Source organism: Archocentrus centrarchus, chromosome 19, assembly GCF_007364275.1.
Source record: "Archocentrus centrarchus isolate MPI-CPG fArcCen1 chromosome 19, fArcCen1, whole genome shotgun sequence".
Lineage (NCBI taxonomy): Eukaryota > Metazoa > Chordata > Actinopteri > Cichliformes > Cichlidae > Archocentrus > Archocentrus centrarchus.
The window spans coordinates 14,856,852-14,878,893 of record NC_044364.1 but is presented as its reverse complement, the minus strand read 5'-3'; the positions used below and the strand labels follow the sequence as shown (position 1 = coordinate 14,878,893).

The 22,042-nt window shown below is 39.4% G+C and overlaps 2 protein-coding genes across 2 annotated transcripts; one reads left to right on the top strand and one right to left on the bottom strand.

Annotated features, from left to right (window-relative positions):
- Window positions 1-6,718: 6,718 nt before the first annotated feature.
- Window positions 6,719-14,574, bottom strand: scd (stearoyl-CoA desaturase (delta-9-desaturase)). The gene is made up of 6 exons (XM_030754498.1): window positions 14,422-14,574; window positions 13,906-14,171; window positions 13,019-13,149; window positions 12,658-12,863; window positions 11,999-12,231; window positions 6,719-9,541 (listed from the first exon to the last, which is right to left on the bottom strand). The coding sequence occupies exons 2-6, from the start codon at window positions 14,141-14,143 to the stop codon at window positions 9,342-9,344; spliced, it is 1,008 nt and encodes a 335-aa protein (XP_030610358.1). The 5' UTR covers window positions 14,144-14,171; window positions 14,422-14,574; the 3' UTR covers window positions 6,719-9,341.
- A 662-nt stretch (window positions 14,575-15,236) lies between these two features.
- dnajb12b (DnaJ heat shock protein family (Hsp40) member B12b) lies at window positions 15,237-21,848 on the top strand. The gene is made up of 9 exons (XM_030754924.1): window positions 15,237-15,583; window positions 17,807-17,984; window positions 18,125-18,270; window positions 18,358-18,519; window positions 18,635-18,705; window positions 18,864-18,973; window positions 19,458-19,630; window positions 19,741-19,887; window positions 20,294-21,848. The coding sequence occupies exons 1-8, from the start codon at window positions 15,439-15,441 to the stop codon at window positions 19,860-19,862; spliced, it is 1,107 nt and encodes a 368-aa protein (XP_030610784.1). The 5' UTR covers window positions 15,237-15,438; the 3' UTR covers window positions 19,863-19,887; window positions 20,294-21,848.
- Window positions 21,849-22,042: the final 194 nt, after the last annotated feature.

Below are 22,042 nucleotides of genomic sequence, written 5' to 3'. Positions count from 1 at the left end.
GCAAGTCTCTAAAGATATTAAGTGTCTCCTTGATTGCACTTAATAGAAGTTTTGGTCTTCTTTCGGCTGCTCCCTTCTGCCTTCCTGTCACACCAACCCTCTGCATGTCCTCTTTCACTACATCCATGAATCTTCTCTGTGGTGTTCTTCTTTTCCTCCTGCCTGGCATATATCCCCCATTCCTCTGCACATCTCCAAACCATCTCAGCCTTCCTTCTCTAACTTTGTCTCCAAACTACTCAACCTGAGCTGTCCCTCCTGGTCATTCTGAGTGAAAATCTATGCGTCACAAATCACCTCTGACACTTGTCTCCACTCTGCCTGCACTCTTCTTCAAATCTCTTGTGTACTGTTTGTTGCTTTGGATGGTTGATCCCAGGTATTTAAATTCATCTGCTTTCACTACCTCTAGTCCTTGCAACTTCATTGTTAATCATGTCTACCTCTCATTCACACAAATATATTCTATCTTGCTTCTGCTGACTTTCACTCCTCAACAGAGCGTAACTCCACCTCCTCCCTAGTTTCACTACAGATCACAATGTCATTGGTACCAACATCTAATAAGGCAATGACAGCTTAATGTATGGATTAACAAGACATTTGAACTCATCACTTTAGTCAGTGATCACTTCATTCCATCCATCCATTTTCTTCCACTTACACAGAGTCGCGGGTGGGCTGAAGCCTATCCCAGCTGCCGTAGGATCACCAATTAACCTAATCCCACGTATTTCATTGGACTACAGGAGGAAACCGGAGAACCCAGAGAGACATGAGGGGAACATGCAAATTCCACACAAAAAGGCCCAAGACTGGGATCAAACTCAGCACCTTCAACAGTACTTACCGCTGTTAGCACCACTCACAGCCAGTTCACTTCACATTCTCTATGCATTGGCTGTCCCATAAAAAGGTTTTTAAGGAACTGTACTCTACAGCATTGTTTCATGTGTTGTCATGTTGTATTATGTATACATGGCTTTACAGTTGAAAGAATGACCTTCCTATTATGCTCACTTTGGACCATTGACAGAGAATTTAAAGCAAGCATCAAAATGTGCTGTTGCACCAAAATTTACACAGAAATTTACGAACAGTCGGGAGTGTAATTAACTAATTCAAGGGGGCAATGAGAACATTTATTTAAAAGTGGGGAGGGGTATTTTTTTGTTTGTTTATTTATTTTTGTTTTTTTATTTTTAATCTGTAAGCATAGTGCTTTCACAATGTGCTATTGTCATCCTGGTTATCTCAGCAATTTTCATTTTGAACAGTAGAGGGCTCTATGTAGCCAACTAAAGTTATTCCACTGCATGTTAATATGAGTACTTATCATAGTGCTTTCTGTATCAGTGCCCGAAGGTTAACTACTTTAGATGCAGGTAGACTACCTTATCTGTTTTCCTGTTTTCATCAAAGCACGTGAACGCACCAGAGTCTGCACATGAGCGACCTTTTCTGGGAGCGTTACACAACTCATTAAAGTCACTGCAATCCGCGATTGTTAAATGTCAGTAAGTTTGCGAGTTGGAACAGGTGTTTAGCCCGCCCTTCCTCCATGGGACCAGAGCGATCAGAAGTCGGGACCTCGTCTGCTGATTGGTCGTTTTCAGTCAGATGCTGCGTGAGCTGCGTGGCGTGAATGTTTTGGGAGTTTGAACTGGAGTAACCTCAGTCATGTCAGGATAGTGTGACAGTAATAACGTGCAGTTTCAACCACCCCACATCACACCACAGAAGCGCGCTGAGTCATGATGTTCTAATCCTTTACGGGTAATGTAGGTTCAGCTTTCAGTAGTGCTGCAGTGGGCTGACCCTAACTTGGATGCAGTCATGCTGAAATTTGAGATAAATTCATAGCTAATAAAATTATGACGAAGCCACTCAACTGTGATTTCTAACTTACACTACTTTATTCCTCTTCCTCTGCCGGAATATTTTTAAATGCTTTTTTTTTTTTTTTAACTCCTTTGCAGATTAGCATATTAAGGCATATTATTATGAACAAAAGCATACCTATCTGCATTGATTTGCTACTTTTAATTAACAGATGAAAGGTTTACTGCACCTGACATAATTTGGAGATGGGAGATATGAACATATCCATTTATCCATTTATAATTCTATTACAGTGGCTTTGAGAAGAAAATTAGCTTTTTATCCCACTTTGGTAACTGTTAATCGTTTACAGGTCCACATCATTCATAGAAAAATATAATCACACAGTAATCTGTAAGTGTTAAGTAATAACGAACCAGATTCACTTTACTTAAGTATGTGTGTGACAATGCAGTGTCTTTCTAGCTCTACCAACCAGCTACATGTTCTTGTGTTTGCTTACAATTAATGCATAATAAACTAAAAGTGAGTTGAACACTCTGCATAATAATTGGGTTTTTGAAATATATATATTTTTCCAAGTACATTTTATAAGTGACACCTAAGTATCACGGTCTGTAAGTTTGTTATTGTGACATTTAGTCTTTAATTTCTGTTTCGATTTTGCCACTTTATGATCAGCCAGAATAAACTGCTTGCCATTTGTCCACTCGGTCTGCCTCTTGTGTGTCTGCATTTGGGTCCTAATTCCATGCTTTGTGACACTAAGAAATTATGGGTAAAGTTGTAAATGCGGGTCTTTTACTTGCATCCCTCTGGCACGATTCCAAATGAGCAGGGACTGGTGTGCAATTCATGCTTCCAAATCAGAAAAATATAAATTAAATAAAGACAGTAAAACTTCAACATTTTATCAGACTTTTCCTGTGATGTCTTGTGGCACTCATACACAAACAACATCAATACAGTTAAGAGGTTCCAGCCCTTCACTTAGAGGTTACAGAGCCCTACTGTGACACTAACAAATAACTTATCGGTTAAGAAAAAACAGAGAAAGAATGCATAAAATTGCATGATTGCATTTTGGAATTACTTTTAACTTTTGAGACACATGCTCCTTAATCTAATACTGTTTCATATTAAATTGGTTTCTTATGACCACACACTGGTCCTACATTCCTCTCTGCCCTGTGCATGCCAGGCAGGAGCAGCTAATAACTGCAGTGTTAAATAGAGGAATTAAATTTGACATGAACACTTATGTCAGCAGAACACTCCATAAGTTCTTTACCACAGAAGGCCAAAGGCAGCCAGGAACATAACATCCCCCAAATCAATCCAGCTGGCTCCTCTCACACACACACACACACACACACACACACACACACACACACACACACACACACACACACACACGTATGAAATATGACATTACTAAAGCCACTTTGAAGCCACAATTATATAAATATCAATTTATACATACAAGTTATATATTAAACTAAGATAATCCAAGTAAATATAAAATGCAGCTTTTAAATGATGAGGGAAAAATCTATCCAAACCTACCCAGCTTTATGTGAAAAAGTAACCGTCCCCCTTGTTAAATCATGAATTAACTGTGAGTAACGTCATTTTTGGGGGGAAAGCTGAGTTCAATTTCACTAACCACACCCTGGCCTGATCACCGCCAGGCCTGTTGAATCAAGAACTTACCTGTCTGGGGCTGCGACAAAGATCAACGGTGCTGAACAGGCCTATCACAATGCGTAGTTACATTTCTAGGGAAGTGCACATCAGATTTCCCACTGAAGCATAAGCAAAAGCAAAATTCCTCCACAGTGATGTGAAAGTCATTGCAAGTTATCACAAATGCTTGATTGGAGATCCTGCTGCCAAGGGTGGCACAACCAGTTATTGGGTTTAAAGGGTAATTACTTTTTTATACAGAGCCAGGTAGGTTTGGATCGATGTGAAGAATGTTAAGTGTGACAAATATGCAAAAAAAAAAACCCTAAGAAATTAGGAATGGGCAAATACTTTTTTACAGCACTGTATAACCACTCGTTTCTGATAGTTACTGAACAGATTGAGATGAAAATATGAGAATAATTTGTAGCTACCATTTTTCCCTCTTGATAAATCTGATTTTGTGTTCTTGACTATCAAATAATTGGTCTATTAGGCATCTAAAAGATTTGAATGAAAGAGCCCAGTGCTTTTTAGTAATCTCACAAAATACAAAATTTTCAATAACTTGAAAGAGAGGAAAGCAGTAATTACTCCCTTTGGAGGTGGAATCCAGATTGTTGAGACCAAATTTCTTCCATGAGTACTTAAGTAACACTAGACTCTCTCACTCCAACTGATCTTTCAGAGTTAACTTCAACAGTTACTTCCTCCAAATCATCAACATATTTAGTAGACCCCATTCCTACTAGACTGCTCAAAGAAGTCCTTCCATTTATTGATGCTTCAATCTTAAATATGATCAATCTGTCTTTATTAGTTCACTATGTACCACAGGCCTTCAAGGTGGCTGTAATTAAACCGCTACTTAAAAAGCCATCACTTGACTCAGCTGTCTTAGCTAATTATAGGCCAATCTCCAACCTTCCTTTTCTCTCAAAGATTCTTGAAAGAGTAGTTGTAAAACAGCTGATTACCTGCAAAGGACTCGTTTATTTGAAGAGTTTCAGTCAGTTTTCAGTATTCATCACAGTACAGAAACAACATTAGTGAAGGCTAGAAATGATCTTCTCAGGCCCTCTGACAGTGGACTCATATCTGTACATGTCCTGTTGGACCTCAGTGCAGCTTTTGATACTGTTGACCATAACATTTTATTACACAGATTACAGCATGCCATAGGTATTAAAGGTACTGCGCTGCAGTGGTTCATATTCATATTTAATAGACTCTGATTTGTTCATATAAATGGGGAGTCTTCTTCACACACTAAGGTTAATTATGGAGTTCCACAGGGTTCTGTGCTACGACCAATTTTATTTACATTATACATGCTTCCCTTAGGCAGTATTATTAGAAAGCATTGCATACATTTTCATTGTTATGCAGGTGATACCCAGCTTTATCTATCCATGAAGCCAGATGACGCACATCAATTAGTTAAACTGCAGCAATGTCTTAAAGAAAAATAAAGGCCTGGATGACCTCTAATTTCCTGCTTCTAAATTCAGCTAAAACTGAAGTTCTTGTGCTCGACCCCACAAATCTTAGAAACGTGGCTTCAAACCAGATACTTACTCTGGATGGCATTACTTTGGCCTCCAGTAACACTGTGAGAAATCTTGGAGTCATTTTTGACCAGGATATGTCCTTCAGTGCACTTATTAAACAAATATGTAGGACCGCTTTTTTTTGCACTTGTGCAATATTTCTAAAATTAGAAACATCAATTCAATTCAAAGATCTTTATTATCCCCAAGGGGGCAATTATTTCCACAGCCAGTAGTACAATACAGATTTAAAAAAAAAATTAAATTTATACCATAAAACATCATAAAATCCTGTCTCAGAGTGATGCTGAAAAGTTAATTCATGCATTTATTACTTCAAGGCTGGACTATTCTAATTCATTATTATCAGGCTGTCCTAAAAGTTTCCTGAAAATCCTTCAGCTGATCCAAAATGCTGCAGCGAGAGTACTGACAGGGACTAGAAAGAGAGAGCAGATTTCTCCCAATTTGGCTTCTCTTCATTGGCTCCCTGTTAAATCTAGAATGGAATTTAAAATTCTTCTTCTCACATACAAGGTCTTGAATAATCAGGCCCCATCTTATCTTAAAGACCTCATAGTACAATATCACCCCAACAGAGCACTTCGCTCTCAGACGGCTGGCTTGCTTGTGGTTCCTGGGATAATTAAGAGTAGAATGGGAGGCAGAGCCTTCAGCTTTCAAGCCCCTCTTCTGTGGAAGCAGCTCCCAATTTGGATTCAGTAGACACACCCTCTCTATTTTTAAGATTAGGATTAAAACTTTCCTTTATGATAAAGCTTATACTTAGGGCTGGATAAGATGACCCTGAACCACCCCTTAGTTATGCTGCAATAGGCCTAGGCTGCTGGGAGGTTCCCATAGTGCGCTGTTTCTTTTCATTCACCTTATTTACTCTGTTTACACTTCACTCTGTATTTAATCATTAATTATTATTAATCTGTGGATCTCTTCCACAGCATCTTTTGTCCTGTCTCTCTCCCCTCAGCAGATGACTGCCCCTCCCTGAACCTGGTTTCTTCCTGTTAAAAGGGAGTTTTTCCTTCCCACTGTCACCAAATGCTTGCTCATAGGGGGTCGTTTGGACTGTTGGGTTTCCTCTGTATTATTGTAGGGTCTTTATGCAACAATATAAAGCAGCTTGTGGTGACTGTTTGTTGTGATTTGTTGCTATATAAATAAAATTGAATTGAACTGGACATTTAAAATTATAATGGGGTATTTTTATATTTATTGCTCTGTTTCTTTAGTAAAGGATCTAAAGATTTCTTCCACTGAATGTAAGGACATACTGCAGTAATCGGAGTTAAATTGAACAACAAGCAGGTCTCCCTTAAGACGTCCTTACTTAATCAAAATTGAATGCTTCTTCTGTCCAGGCGGCTTGCTGTTCTTAAAAGCAAAATTAAAATATCTAATCAATGCTTAGAAATCATACATGTCTTTAGTTTTGTTCTAGACACAAACTAAAAAAAAAAAAAAAAAAAAAAAAACATTCTGAAAACAATAACTGGCTATGTGTAAACCAAGACATCTCATGGAAATACTCTAAATGTTTAGCATGCACAGTGCAGATTTATTTTGAATCATGAAACGCAAAGACACAGGAAGTGAAAACAGAAATAAACGAGAAACAACTGTTAATGGAATTACAAGTGTATTGAAAATATTGTGAATTTATTTCAGAATTTAATACAGTAGACATTATCAGACTGAAAACAGATAATCCCCTTTTTCTCTCATTAGGAAAATGCTGATTTTGGTGCTCTGGATAGGCGGCGTTGTTTTACTAGTATATAATGGTTTGGTAAGCGCTCTAATGATGTTAAGATTCCTCATGACAGCACCTTTGTTTCAGATTTTTAGGCTGAGAATGGGTTGAGACGAGCTGGCGAGATCCGTCCATCAGGGCCCATTGCAAGTTAAAGCCAGAGAGCGAGACCTTTGCACGCAAACGAGCATCCTCTACATTCACAGAGCTGGGTAAGCCTACCAGGTCAATCTTTTTATGTTTAGTTAAACCAAAGCTTTAAATATCAGGCAGCCCAAATCAAGATGATCCACTTCTACACATCTAATTTACAAATATATGGATGTCTAAGTCACTTTTCTGTTGCTGTTTCCTCAACAAGCCACTTGGCAACCCACTTCCACCCAGCTCCCCTTTCATGCAGTTTCTGATTTAATCGTGCTTTAATGGCTGCTCTGTTTTACACTGGGAGTCTTCCCGCTTTTGTCAACCAGCAACGACAGGTTTGCCACGGCATCGATACAAAGATGCATTCATGGGAAGGATCACAACTTGAAAAAAGAAAGAAGTGATCAGCGGCTAGGACTCTGAGTAATTGGTCTCACTGCCATAAGTGGGAGACAAAAGTGTCGCACTGCAGATTTAAATCTCACAATTTATCATTCTCGCCAGCTGTTAATTTTGTATCGGGCTCTTTTATGCTTTAACCTTACCCTCTGTTTGCATGTACAGTACCATACTGTTGTAAAGCTACGTTTGCCTGAAATTAAACATGGTTTTAGGAGAAAAACAACGTTCCAGCCAGTGCAAACATGGAACTCAGAAGTCAAATCTGTTTTGCAGTACTTGAACCTTTTTGACTCAACTGACAGGAAGCGAAGGAATGGATGCAAGTCATAAGGCATTAGGTTGGATCCTGACTCTTTAAAAAATGAACAATTGCTCCAGTTTGAGATTTTTTTTAAACATATATTTTACGAGGCAATCTGCCAAATATTGGAATGCAGAAATACCTTTATCAGGTTAGAACAATGGGTTTTTTTTGTTGTTATTTTTAAGTCAATAAGAAAAGAATTAAACACATAAATAATCTAAGCATTCCACACATCAGAATCAAAGCTTAACATGAACACTGATGCACCTAAAATTCTGAAATAACAATGACCTTTGTAGCACATCAAAGGGAAACCAGACCCTGTTTCAGTAATCAACGCGGCGCCAACAGTTCCGATGGTCTGAAGCGATGCAGCTCCACAGCACGTTACAAGAACAGACGCAGTTCTGCCTTCGCAGTCACCGACACAACACCTCACTACAACACCTACTACAGTATATCGCCATGCATGGGTGACATGTTGTTTTGTAATACCAGAACTGTCACATGACTGGCTGCTACACCTACCAAGGAGCTCTATGCTGCAGATGTTTAAGGACAAAATAGTCACATGGGTTGGATAAAATCTGTTAAGCAAACGCAGCTCATGCCACAATGTTAAAAGAAAGAAAAAAAAAAAAAAACCCACAATCATGTTACGCAAAGAGGCGACTTAGTGTGCTATAGTGGACCACGGAGATGGTTGTAAAGATGTTGTCATTTGACACACTCTTGGCACTAATGATGTATTCATCCAGCACCCACAAAATCAGTTAAGCTTTTAAGCTTTCTAAGGTAAAATTACATTTCTCGTTAACTGCTTACATTAAGCAGCAGTTTCATTCTAATGTTAAACGAGTTCTCTACATTATCGCGGGAAAACTCTGTCCAATTATTGCACAGTTAATCTTTGTCTAAGTGCTTGAACTTTTCTCAATATCCAGTGTGGAATTTCTGCTAAAGGCAACCACACTGTTGCACTCTGCAGGCTCTATACAGTTTTGGCTTACTGGTTGTCAGAATGGTTAGGCTAATAAGAAGGTCTGGGTTCCCTCAGCCCCCTCTCATTTGGTGTATTTCATTAAAGCAGGCATTTTTTTTTTCTTTTGCAAAAAGCAAAACAAACATGACCTCTCAACCCTTTCGTTCCAAATCTAAACTGCTCAGAATTGGAATTTATATATGAGAACAGTTAAAAAACTTGCTGTAAACTACAATAAAGGCAACACTCTCCAATCAGTAATGTACCTTAATAGTTAAAATGTTACTCCACAGTTAAGTGCTCCACTTCTTGTCAGTTTTGAATGATTAATTAATTCATACTTAGATAAAAATGATCGGCTACATAACTGATCTTGCATGAAGAATGCACACCAAAGTGGCAAAACAGCGGAGAATGGAGGTGGCTTTTAAAATGTATCTACTTCAAATCTGAAATATCTTTTTTTTTTTTTTTCCATCTTGAACAATTTGATTAGTTACAGCTACAAAAACCACAAAAACAAGCAAAAATGTGGTCAAGGCCCTTATGAAGCTGATTTTTATCCTCAGAGAATGAGAAATGTATAGCTGTCAAAGGACTGTTAAGCTTCTTCTTATTGGTTGTTTTGCCTTGAAGCTGACCACAGTTTTAGCAACCTTAGCCACTGCGATGGCTTCCGTCTCCGGTGCGCTGTATCCGCGCCTGGACCATCTCGCGGGACACTCTCTTGCGGTCCTTGGCCAGGCCCAAGAAACACATGAAGTCGATGAAACAAGTAGTAAGGTTCAACTTGCAGCCAAACTCGCTGGTTGCATAGTCATACGGGAATGAGTGGTGATAGTTGTGAAATCCCTCACCTGTAAAGCACAGGAAAAAGGAATGAATAATTCATAAAACAAAACTTAAGTATGAATGGATTTTTTTTTTTTTTTAATGTTCCTATGTAGATTGTTAAAATCAATGTCAAACTTTGCATTTGTATCCTTTACAATAAACATGTTTGATATTTGGTATAAAAATTACACAAGTCTTTTAGCATTTAAAAAAAAAAAAAAGAAAAAATTAGATCCTTCAACAGTTTTACTGCTGGGAAATGTGTTTACAGTCCAGCCTGTAGTGTTGTCACAAGCTTTGGTTGATTTGTTTCCACTGACTGTGATGTCATTACCGCTGCTCCCACCTGCCTGCTTTTCCCACTTGTAATGTCACCTGAGCTCCCCTTCGCTCCTTTCCACTCACTAACCATTCCCTGCAGTATTTATAATCCCACATCTCTCACTTGCCAAATAGTCTTTGACTTTTAGCGCTTGTTTGCCGGCTTACGACGAAGCAAAAAGAAAGCATTCAGCATAAATCCTCTTTTTGACTACTAATGCTGCAGCCAAACAAAGCACAGCTTTGAAAATTATTAATCTAAGGAACCGACATATAAATCGCCAATATTAGCCATTTGCTGATAAATTAAAATTTTAAAAGTAAAGAAGTGATGGCAGACACACCCTTCAACCATGTTATGAGTGTTGATGTTACATGGTTTGTCCACCAGAGGAAATTCAATAACCTGCTGATATGAATAATTTTTTCAGCCAGTAGTGCTATTATTATTACTCTGTGACCTGTTTGGCTTGAGTTCAGTAGGCAGCCCTTGTTCAGTTAATAATGAATGAAAGGCTCCTTTTATGGGAATGTAACACAGTCTGATGAAGAAATCTGGGGATTACCAAAAAAAGCTGATAATAATGGTTATGATACCCTTTATCTTTACCTCTTTTAGACTTTATCCAGCCGGCTAATGCAAATAACACTTGTCTGTGTGGAATCTGTCTCCTAGTAAACTCATCTGGTTACAATGTTAAACATTTTCTTCTGCAAGCAAAAACTTGTTTTGCAACCACATATCTTTGGCCTAGTGATTTTAGGACCTCTGGATTCACTCTGACAAATGTGCGTTTGTACAGTTTTATATAGATAAATTCTGCATAATGCATTTCTTAGCTTTAAGTTCTAAGATAATTTTTACCTTGGCCTTATAAAGTTACATTTAGTGTTGCATTAATTTGATTTTGCACTGTCTAAATGCTCAAACCTAGTGGAAGCACTGACAGCTTTTAAAAAAGTTATTTAAAGGAGAATAAAGAATACAAACAAAATATTTGAATTCTCCAAATTCATCAGCATCTTCCCAGAATTTCACATCAAGTTCATCCCTAAAATAAATAATTCAGGAGGAACTCCAGGAACAATGACGAGCTGTGGTGTTGGTATACAGACCAACAAAGACTTTTGCCCATGCATAATCTTTACAAAACACACAGCTGGCAAATTAGGCTCTTTCTGAACAGCACTCAACTCTCAGTTGCAACTTTCACTGGGATGAATAGCTCGGTGCCATCTTAGAATATGCAGGTCTTTTGATGTATCTATTGGGTGCTCTTTGTAGCTGCACTGCTGACTCCTACTGGTTGATCAAGGTGTATGCATAATAAAAGGGGAGGTGTACAGAGTGGTAATCAGGCAAAAATCATTAATAAAAATAGATTTAAATAAAGTATATATATATATATATATATATATCTTTGATTTGAAACATTTTTTCCACCCTTTAGCACATTAGGTAAATTAAATCTTTACATCGGCTGTAAAAGTTGCTCATTTGTTTCAATTCAATTCAAGTGTATTTATGTAGCGCCAAATCACAGAAAATGGTTGCTTCGAGGAGCTTTATACTGCAAAGGAACGATCCTGCACTATTCAGGGGAAAAATTCCCGACAATCAGATGATCCCCTATAAGCACGCTCTGGGCGACGGTGGGAAGGAAAAAAAATGAATAAATAAATAAATAAATCGCTTTTTACAGGAAGAACCAGGCTCGGTGAGGGGCAGCCACGTGCCGCGACCGTTTATGAGGCGAGGGAAAAGAGAACAAAAACGAAGAGCATAGAGAGGCAGGACAGAACACAAGCTATAGGGAGAGAGAGATGATAATCACTGGTTAGCACATTTGTTTAAGCATAATTTGATCATTTGACTTTTACTGCACACTTGAAGCCACTGTGCAGTCAAATGAAAGCAACATGAGGACATACATCTCTAAGCAGTCTTGTAAAATGTAATGACATTTTATGTATAGGTGGCAATATACCAAATTTAAAAAATTACATTGATGTATATCAAAAATCTGTCTTTTCTTCAATTTTACATCATAAATACTTTTACAATTTCCAAATATCCCAGTACAAGCGTTCACTGGACTGTGCTGTACATTCTGGTGTGTAATTTCTGCAATGAGCATGTGTTGGTGTGTTGCTCATACCTATAGCACTGAAAGTGACAAACTTGTTCTCTCTGGGGTTGATGTTCATGTCATAGGGCCTGTTTCCCCACATATGGGCGGCGCTGTTGACCAACCAGGTAGCATTCAGCACCAAGGTGTACCTGAGCAGAGTTGGGACGAAGTAGGCCACCCACAGAGACTCGCCCCACAGGTACCAAGGCACGAATGATGGGACGAAAAAGCACATGAGCAGCACAGACAGCTTGTAATACCTGTTGAGGAGATAATGAAGGCCGTCAGCAGAAAGAATAAAACTGTTTACTCAGTAAACAATAAAAAGAAATTGAACATTAAAGCTCTGCTTGCCTGATAAGGAAATGCTCACTTTTACACACACACACACACACACACACACTAACCTATTTTTCATTCACGCATGCCCTCTGTGAATCTTACATTAGTAATTGTTACCTTGTTAAACCAGAATGACTAACACAACCTGCAATTATGAAAGCATCTCCAGAGCAGCGCTCAGACATTTATTTATAGAAAATTAAAATACTGCAGTCCTGCTGTGTTTACTACCCACACTACCTCCCAGTGCAACTTTTTTTTTTTTTTAAATGATTGGATACATTTAAGTTGATATTTAGCTATTAGATGCGGTGGGAATGCAATCATTGAATCATGCCACTTACTTCCTCTGAAACATGACAACTTTGTCTGCCAGGAGGTCAGTGAGCTCCAGCTTGCGTCCTTTCTCAATCACGTCAGGGTGTTTGCGCACCAGCAGCCAGCCAATGTGAGCAAAGAAGAAGCCACGGACAGCGTTGTGAGGATCAGCGTCTGTTTCCGAATATTTGTGGTGAACCCTGTGGTCTCGAGCCCATTCAAAGATATCATTCTGTGATTTGAAATTAAGACAAAGATTATGCACAGTGTTGACACAGCACGGTATTTATAGTGAAACAAGAACCGCTATGATTCTGGCTCCAGGTCATAAGTATGTGTTTGTATACTAAAAAGATGTGTGTCAGCAGAACGGTCCATTTTACTTGCCTGAAAGGCCATGGAGTTAGCAACACCGAGGAAAATCCTTAAAGGTAATGTAGCCTTGTAGGACCTGTGACTCCACAGGCGATGCGCTCCTGCAGTGACTCCTAAAGCACTTATCAAAAAACAAAGTGCAGCTGTGGAAAGAAACACATGAGCAAATTAATTTGACCTACTTATCTGCTCATGTCAAGAGTACTTTGTTGCACAGATGCTGCACAGAGCAGTGTTTGTGCATTATTTTCTGCACAATTGCACTGTTATTGTTAGGGCTGGGAAGGAGATTCAGCAACAAGTGATACATCACAAGACCGATTATCTAGCATATAACCCCCCCAAACAGCATCAATTATTAATGCACTACAGTATTTGTTTGCCACAGTATAGTTTATGATCCTTCCTTTTCACAGAAGGCAGGATATTTATCAATTTCTTCCGAAAGGCTCTTCAGGATTGAATAAATTTCCTGCAAAATTTCTAGCCAAAATTACAAATTTAAACATGTTTCAATAAAGTGAAATATATGTTAATTATCTATTCTTAATTAGTTTACATTGCATTTATATTTAAAACCTGATATTAAGTTGGTTTTTCCTGACACTACACAGCTTGAAGACGCATGCTGTGACATTTAATCTCTGGTGAGTATATGCCTGGTCTATAATCCTCCACGCATGCAGGATGCTGGGAGGATCACACATCTATGCAGCCACATTTGCATTCACCAGTGATGGGAAAACCCAAGGCTGATATAAAAGCTGTAGATTTCATTGGCAAATATGACTGGCACAAAAAAAAAAAAAAAAAAAAAAAAAAGGTCACAACACCCATAAAAAAAAAAAAAAAAAAAAAAAAAAAAAAAGCTAACAGGTATATTTTTTCCCCCCACTTACTCCAAAGCAAGGTCAAACGAGATGCTGAAGGGATGAGGAACAAGCCGTACAGGGCTCCTGTGTGCAACAGACTCATCGATATGACATTTCTCCATACGATGATCCGGGGAGGTTTGGGGCCTTCTTTCTCTTTGTAAGTGGTATCAAACGCGTCTTCTACGGCGCTCTCTGGAGGAGCATCCCAGTTGCTGGACGTGCTCTGCTGCTGCTTGTTCTCCAACGCCTCCGCCTCCGTCATTGTGGCAGCGGTGCTGTGATGCTGTGAGCTGCAAAGAGGAGAGAAATCAGTCGCCTCGCCGCTTTTGTGTAATGGAGGCTGTTTTGTTAATATGTTAATTAATTTTGCGCTGGCTAGCCCCGGCAGGCTATCGGGTGCTGCTGGTTGGCGCTGTTGAGGAAGAGGAGGAAGATGGTAGCGATGATGTTGACTTATATAGCTGGCGTACCAACGCGGCAGAAACACTGATGAAACACCTGTGGGAGATAAAATGGTTGCAAAATAACCAAATAACTTACCAAATACAAGCAGAAGAGCAAAAATGAGATAAACGAAGATAGTCCGCTTGACCCAAAATTACAGTAACCCAGAAAAGGGAGAGTGATAGCACCGCAATGAAAGCTGGAGCTCGTGGTGTGACCAACCAATGAGCGCTCGCTTGTCGCCTCTAGCTCGGGCTCTGATTGGCTGTTTGTTTATCTGCTGTTCACCTTTTATTCATTCTCCGGCTTGCCAGATGTATATTTACCACCCCTGGAGACCAGCAGCTCTTGTTTCTGTCTAGACACGCACAAAATTGAACCGTACAGCCGTTTTCCCTTTCCACTCACGCGTGGATTGAAACACATGCACAGTGTTAACGATGCAAGTAGAACAAAACAAGTTACTGTACCCAAAAACCCCGGCAGCAGAGCCCCCCTCCCCTCCGTCCTTCACCCACGTAGGAAAAATAGGATGCTGGTTCTGTTACGTCATCCTCCTCCCTATAGACATTTAATTGTAAGATATAAACTTTCAAGTAATAATATAGCACGTTGAGCACCATAAATAATATTTAACCAATTGTGTCTCTGTGAACACTAATGAAAGTTGAACAGGTTGTTTGCGTAACCCTGTCAAAAAGAGCTTTAACTATGCTGCAAAATAGACACTGATAAAGACTGCATGACCAAATTAAGGATCACGCGGCCCATATTTAGACGGACGAACAGAAGAAAATGGATGGATGTTTTGGATGGATGGATGAACACACCAATGGGTGTTCACCCTCTTGACCTACATTCGAAAACATAGCGATTTGTCGCCATCTAATGGAGAAATGAGGAGGCGCAGACAAATCGACACTTCATTTTTTGCAAACAGGGCTCACTTATTACTAAAATCTAAAATATCCAGCAGCAGAAAAAAAAAAACTGCCTCCACACTGACAAATGCATATCACCGACGGACTGACTGACATTTTTTTCTTCTTCTGCATCCATCCGGCGTCATCACAAGGCGCCTCTATTTACTTCTGGTCCAGTTAGTTGCTGCTGATGCCTGCTGCGATGGAAGTAAACAGGGATGAAGCGGAGCGCTGCATTGACATTGCAGCGGCTGCGTTAACCAACCAACAGCCGGACAAGGCGCAGAGGTTCCTGGAGAAGGCGCAGAGACTCTTTCCGACAGAGAAAGCCAAAGGTAAGCCAAAATGGGGGGGCGCGCATATTCAGCTGCGAATGTCCGCATCATCATCATCACCATCTCTACAACCTGCAGCATCACCTGCACCCCTGACGAGCAGCGCATGTAGCACGGGCCTCTGATAGCATTCCAGCTAGCTGGCTTTTTTGTACTGTTAATCTAAAGCTAATCTTCCAATAGTGTCAGCAGTGCTTTCGTTTGCTTTTATAATTGAACGCTAAGCATTGGATGTAGGTTGACAAGACAAGAGTGGGAGAAGAACACAATAAGTCCTAGCTGTCCAAGATCAGTAAATGCTACTTTCCCATCATTTTTAAATTTTTATTTTACAACATAGGTAGCATTCCTATATGCTTCACCTCCAGCTCCATACCAAATAATTGCAGAAATACACAGAAAAGTGGTAATTATAGGCATGCATGCGAAGAAACACAACATATTTTACAATGTTGTGAAAAAGCATTTGCCCGCTTCCTATTTTTTTATTTTTTTTTTTGCATATTTGTCACACGTTTCTTATCACCAAACAAATGTTAATATTAGTCAAAGATAGCCCAAATAAACACAAAATGTGGTTTTTCAAATGATGATTTCATTTTTTAAGGGAAAAATATCCAAAGCTACCTGGCTCTATGTGAAAATGTAATTGTCCCCCTTGTTAAATCATGAATTAACTGTGCTTAACCACATTTTTTTAGAAAGCCAAGTTCAAGTTCACCAGCCACAGCCAGGCCTGATTACTGCCAGATCCCTCGAATCAAGAAATCACTTAAATAGAACCTGTATGACAAAGTGAAGTAGGCTAAAAGATAAAAAGAACATCATACCAGCAGTCAAAGATGTTATTGGTTATGTGATGATCTAGGACTGCTTTGCTGCTTCAGGACCTGGCCAACCACATTATCATGGCCTTTAATGTGTCGGCTGTCAAATCATCAGACTGCAGAAACAAGGACCACTGAATCCGTGTCTGATTAGGACGCCGCAAAGAATGCAAAAAAAGGTCATATTTTTATGTTCCAACACAGTTGTGCTCCATGTAGTCTACTTGCCTCTATCCAGCCATCAGTTTGTGACCTGAAGCTTAAGTGAACTCGAGTTATCCAGCAGGATGATCCGAAACACACTATCAAGTCCACTCTGAAGGACTTTAAAAAAGGTTTTGTAGTGTCCTAGTCAAAGCCTGGACTTATCTGATTGAGATGCTTTGGCGTGACCTTAAACAGGCAGTTCATGCTCAAAAACCCTGCAGCGTGGCTGAATGAAACCAATTCTGCAAAGAAGAGTGGGCCAAAATTCCTCCACAGTGATGTGAAAGACTCATTGTCAGTTATCACAAATGCTTGATTGCAGTTCTTGCTGCCAAGGGTGGCACAACCAGCCATTAGGTTTAGGAGCAATTACTTTTTCATACAGGGCCAGGTAGGATTGGATAGCTTTTATTCTCTTAATAAATGAAATCATCATTTAAAAACTGCATTTTGTATTTACTCAGGTTATCTTTATCTAAAACTAAGAAATCAGGAAGGGGACAAATACTTTTTCACAGCACTGTGTTTGTGCCCAACCGGTTCTTGCATCTTGCATACCAGATATGAGTAAGACCATGACCCACCACACATTATATAAAACGTACTAAAACTGCAACCACAGAAAACCTGCAAAAAAGAAAAGAAAGCAGGTGTCGTTGATTTTTATTTTGGTTATGATGTTTGATGAAATACTGACTTTTAATTTTCTAATGATCATTTTTAAAATGAGCCTGGTTCAAGTGCTTAGAACAAGTGATTTTTAACATTGATTACACGGATCATGGTGTAGTGGTTCACATATTTGCCTAACAAGCAAACCATTCCTGTCTCAAGACCAGGAAGAGATGCAGGTCCTTCGGGGGTTGCATCTGGAATGGCATCTGCCATAAAAATCTTCAACGCGAATAAAGGAGCAGGCAAAAGTAGCTCTTTACACAAATATATGTTGAGCAACTGGTAGCATGATCTGCCGTGATCTTGGAAGATCTTTCTTATTGTAATCTGAATTTGAGTCCATTGTTTATATATTCCAGATTTAATAGGGCCACAAGCAGGAAAACAAATTCCAGAAGCATATAGAGCAAAACCTATGTCTCATTTTGTGATTGCTAGAGGTAGTTACAGTTTGTTCTCTGCCCTTTAGCTGTTGTTGGATATGTGATTGAATATCTTTGAACATATCTTCTAGTATTGCTGGATGTAATAGCAAAGAATGGATTTACACCCAGACAAGATAGGCACTCAGACGTCAGTGGGGCATCGGGGCCTCGAGAGCGGCAGAACAGGAATGAGCACACCAGACCTGAAGATAAGCCTGTCGACTCCACAAAATCCTACACGGCCGATCAGCTAGAAGCTGTGAGAAGGTACATAAGACAGCTGATCCTGTAAACATGCTGTCAGTTAGAGTAAACGCTTTACTTTATGGGTTTATCAACTGTGATCTGGACATATTTTGCGTTGTCACGTTGTGATTGAAATTTGCAATTATGTGTTCTCTACGCAGGATAAAACAGTGTAAAGACTTCTATGAAATTCTCGGGGTCCAGAAAGATGCCTCAGAGGACGAACTGAAGAGATCATACAGGAAACTGGCTTTGAAATTCCATCCAGACAAGAATCACGCTCCAGGCGCAACAGAAGCATTTAAAGGTAAAACATGAACCAAACTCATCAGAGGCTAATATCGCGCTTACAGAAACCATCTTAAAACATTTTCATATTTTTACTTTCCAACAGCTATCGGCAGTGCGTACGCTGTTCTGAGCAATGTTAACAAAAGGAGACAGTACGATCGATGCGAAGAAGAAAGAAGACACGGCCCAGACAGTGGAAACTTTGAGCCAGATATTTCACCTGAAGAGCTCTTTAATATGTTCTTTGGAGGAGGTTATCCATCAAGTTAGTGTCATTGTTTGGCGTTTCCATAGAATGCATGTGAGATACAGTATTTTCTTTGCAAATATATCTTTTTATGCTGTGTTTACTAACTGCTAAATGTGTTAAATCAATCTAGGTAATGCTCACGTGTACAATAATGGACGGATGCGTTACCAAAGGCGGGAGAGAAGAGAGCGACATCAGGATGTAAGTTTGATACTTGCAATTAAAATGCAGACCTGCAAATAAGGTAGTTTACTACATTTACCAGCAGGAGGAGACATTTAGTTATCTGCCATTTTACCTGCTGAGGTTTCTCTTGTTTGTGTGCAATGTGTGCGTGTCTGTAATGTGTTTTTCTGCAGGGAGGTCTCGCCCTCTTTGTGCAAGTCATGCCCATCCTCATCCTGGTTATTGTGTCAGCTCTCAGTCAGATAATGGTCAACAGCCCCTCCTACAGCCTCAGCTTCAGGCCGTGAGTGTGATCCCTGTTCTGAGCTCCAGTCCAAAAAAAGGATCTAAAGTAACACAACTAGCTGTTGTTCTGCAAAACAGTGAGGGCCTTAGACAAAAGATTAGCTCCACATTACATAAAACTCAGCAGAATCCAACCCAGGTTTTTTTCATGATACTGCTACTTTCAGTCAATTTTTGCAGAAGTTGCGTGGCTATGTTAGATTTGCCTTCAAAGTATTTACAGTTGTGTTTCTTCTTCAGATTTGATGCTACCTCTATTATTTCCAGTCAATCACAGACATATTCTTGTGTGTGTGTGTGTGTGTGCTGCTGTCACCGTCCCTGTAAGCTTACTTTGTATTACAGATATACGTCTGTAGTTTCTGGCCCTGCTGTGAACCATTGTCAGTAGTGACTCATGTTAACAGCGACAGATGGTGCAAGATCTGTGCTGCATTCTGTCATATGATAACACTCCCACACTCTGGCCTATCGTCACGCAGGTCAGCAGGTTACTCACAGAAGAGGCTGACGGAGAATTTGAAGGTGCCATATTATGTGGGGGAGCAGTTCTCCAAAGAGTTCACTGGTATGAATCTGAAAAATTTGGAGAGGACAGTGGAGGATGATTACATTTCCAACCTTCGCAACAACTGCTGGAAGGAAAAACAACAAAGTATGAAAACAAATTATTCTTGTATCTGAAATTTAGCCCGATGGCCATCATCAGTTCTGAGAGAATTATTAAAATACAAATTTGTAAATTCTTTATGTGGTTTCTTGCAGAGGAAGGAATGCTATACAGAGCTCGCTATTTTGGGGACAGCGATCTATACCAAAGAGCACAGAGGGCTCGCACACCAAGCTGCGCCAAGTTGTCTGAGATCACAGCTTCATTACATGGCTGAAAATGGTTTCATGATTCAAAGCAAGGTCTCCAGACTATGAATATTTTCTCATTTTGGAACCAGGGATGGTACAAAAATAGTGATATTACAATATATAGTATCAGTTCCCCTTGATTAACTTAGGGTTGCAGGAGGGCTGAAGCTTATCCCAACTGGCATGGGGCTAAACACTGAGTACACAAATTATTATATGAGTTTTGATATATATACCCACACACACACACACTGCCAGCACAATGCAGTGAAATACTACATAATTCCTGCTATTTTTTCTTTAATTACACAGATACTGTAGTATATCATTTTTATGGGCAGCACATCATAATGCAGGTTACTCTGTTATTCCCATCCCGATTCAAAACAAATTTTATAGAGAACAGCTGTTGAATTTCACAAAGTAAAAAGGTTTTCTATTTTCTTCTTGTCCCCAGGTTTCCAGAATCACCACAAAAGATTACAAGTAATTTATTAAGATACATTTCTACAATCTGGAGGCTGAAGATGATTCAAGGAGCAGACCAGCACCACTCTTCAACAAACAGACCACACAAACTAACTAAATTTCTGTGGAATTCTAGTATGTGAAAAAAACATATAATGTTAATATATTGTTTTAGAATGGAAACGGCACTTGAAATAGCTTGCCATGCTGAAAAGCTGTGGATTTTAAAACCTAGCTTTAGGTTACTCTTGTAACCCTGGTTCTCAGAGTAGCATTTGTTTCGATGTCTTACTATGAGATGTGCCTCCCTGTGTATTTCTCAAAAGCATTTATCTCTTTACACCAATTATGATTGGCTGGTGATCGCAATGACCATGTCGGGCAGAACCAACCACCCTTAAATAGCTTATGCTACTATGCAATCTTTATTCAAGATAAGCTAGGCAGCTAGCGCCTGGCGACAGACAAGTTATTGAACACACCTGTCTGTGGCCAGTTAAGCTAGCTAGCCTATATCACAGGTTGAAATATACTCTGAAGCAGGAAGAGGTGTTTGAATAATGACTGCAAGTTACTGCAGGTTACTTAAGGGTGGGTGGTTCTGTATGACATGGTTGTTATGATCACCAATCAGGATTGTTGTAATGAAATAAATGCTTCTGAGGAATACGTAGGGAGCCATTCCATAATCAATTCAATTCAGTTTTATTTTCATAGTGCCAAATCACAAAAACAGTCACTTCAAGGTGCTTTATATTATAAGGTAAAGACCCTACAATAATTGCAATGAAAATGACCCCGTATGAGCAAGCACTTGGTGACAGTGGGAAGGAAAAACTCCCTTTTAACAGGAAGACATCAAAATGAATGCTAAGAATGAGAACCTCCAAGCACCAGTTTTAAATGGAAGCCATGTACTGGGAAAGGCCACTTTATATTGTTTTTTGGGAGAAAGTAGTATGAAAGTCAGCCATAGTTAAGTTATGTGTAGTCCTATGGATGTTATTTATGTAGCAATACAACGGATGCCACATTGAATGCTGCCTCCTTAATTTTATGCTGTAATTCAGTGGAGAAAAGTTTGAGGGGGATTTGATTTTAAATGCACATTCTCAGACTATGCAGTAATATTATAAAACTGATGTCTAGGGTTTTTAGACACTTGAACACCTGAAATTTGTCTTCTTCTGCTGTGTGTGAGATAGCCATTAGGACATGTCCCTGTCACTTTACCTCCTTTAAATGTATTAAGGGCAGAATTATAGTGTAACTTCACAATAAATGCCAAGAGAATGAGATGTGCCTACCCACAAAATGGGACTTTAACAGGTTCTAGGTTGGGAGTGCCATGTCTTTGCTCAGTCTGTCGGAAAAAGCCATTTTTTTTGTCACACTTTTTAAGTTTATAGTATGCTACTTATTCTTTGTATTATTTCTTGAAGAAATAGACTATAAAGAGAGGATAAGAAAATCGTACAGATCTTGTTCACTTTTTTCCCACCATGTTTTTAATTTCCAGATGAAAATAAACATGGTCGCTTAAATGTGTTAAGTGTGACTCACTGCTTTGAACAGAACAGGCACAGAACGGGAGACAAAAGCTCAGTCAGCACATTTGGCATACAGTGTGCCGGCTGGCTTACAGAGACAGAGAACTGGAGACATGGCTGCGTGCACGTTCAGCTCTTCAGTGACGTGTAGAATGTACCCGGCAGGAAGTACATGACATCCTTTCAAC

What these genes read in the sequence shown, in the direction of transcription:
- scd (XM_030754498.1), bottom strand. Translation starts at nt 14,143, where the DNA reads ATGACGGAGGCGGAGGCGTTGGAGAACAAGCAGCAGCAGAGCACGTCC. An exon ending in TCGTTTGACCTTGCTTTGGA is followed by an intron (nt 13,150 to 13,905) that starts GTAAGTGGGGGG and finishes TTCTTTCCACAG; the next exon opens with CTGCACTTTGTTTTTTGATA. An exon ending in GTTGTCATGTTTCAGAGGAA is followed by an intron (nt 12,232 to 12,657) that starts GTAAGTGGCATG and finishes TCTCCTCAACAG; the next exon opens with GTATTACAAGCTGTCTGTGC.
- dnajb12b (XM_030754924.1), top strand. Translation starts at nt 15,439, where the DNA reads ATGCCTGCTGCGATGGAAGTAAACAGGGATGAAGCGGAGCGCTGCATT. An exon ending in TACAGCCTCAGCTTCAGGCC is followed by an intron (nt 18,974 to 19,457) that starts GTGAGTGTGATC and finishes ATCGTCACGCAG; the next exon opens with GTCAGCAGGTTACTCACAGA. An exon ending in CTGGAAGGAAAAACAACAAA is followed by an intron (nt 19,631 to 19,740) that starts GTATGAAAACAA and finishes GGTTTCTTGCAG; the next exon opens with AGGAAGGAATGCTATACAGA.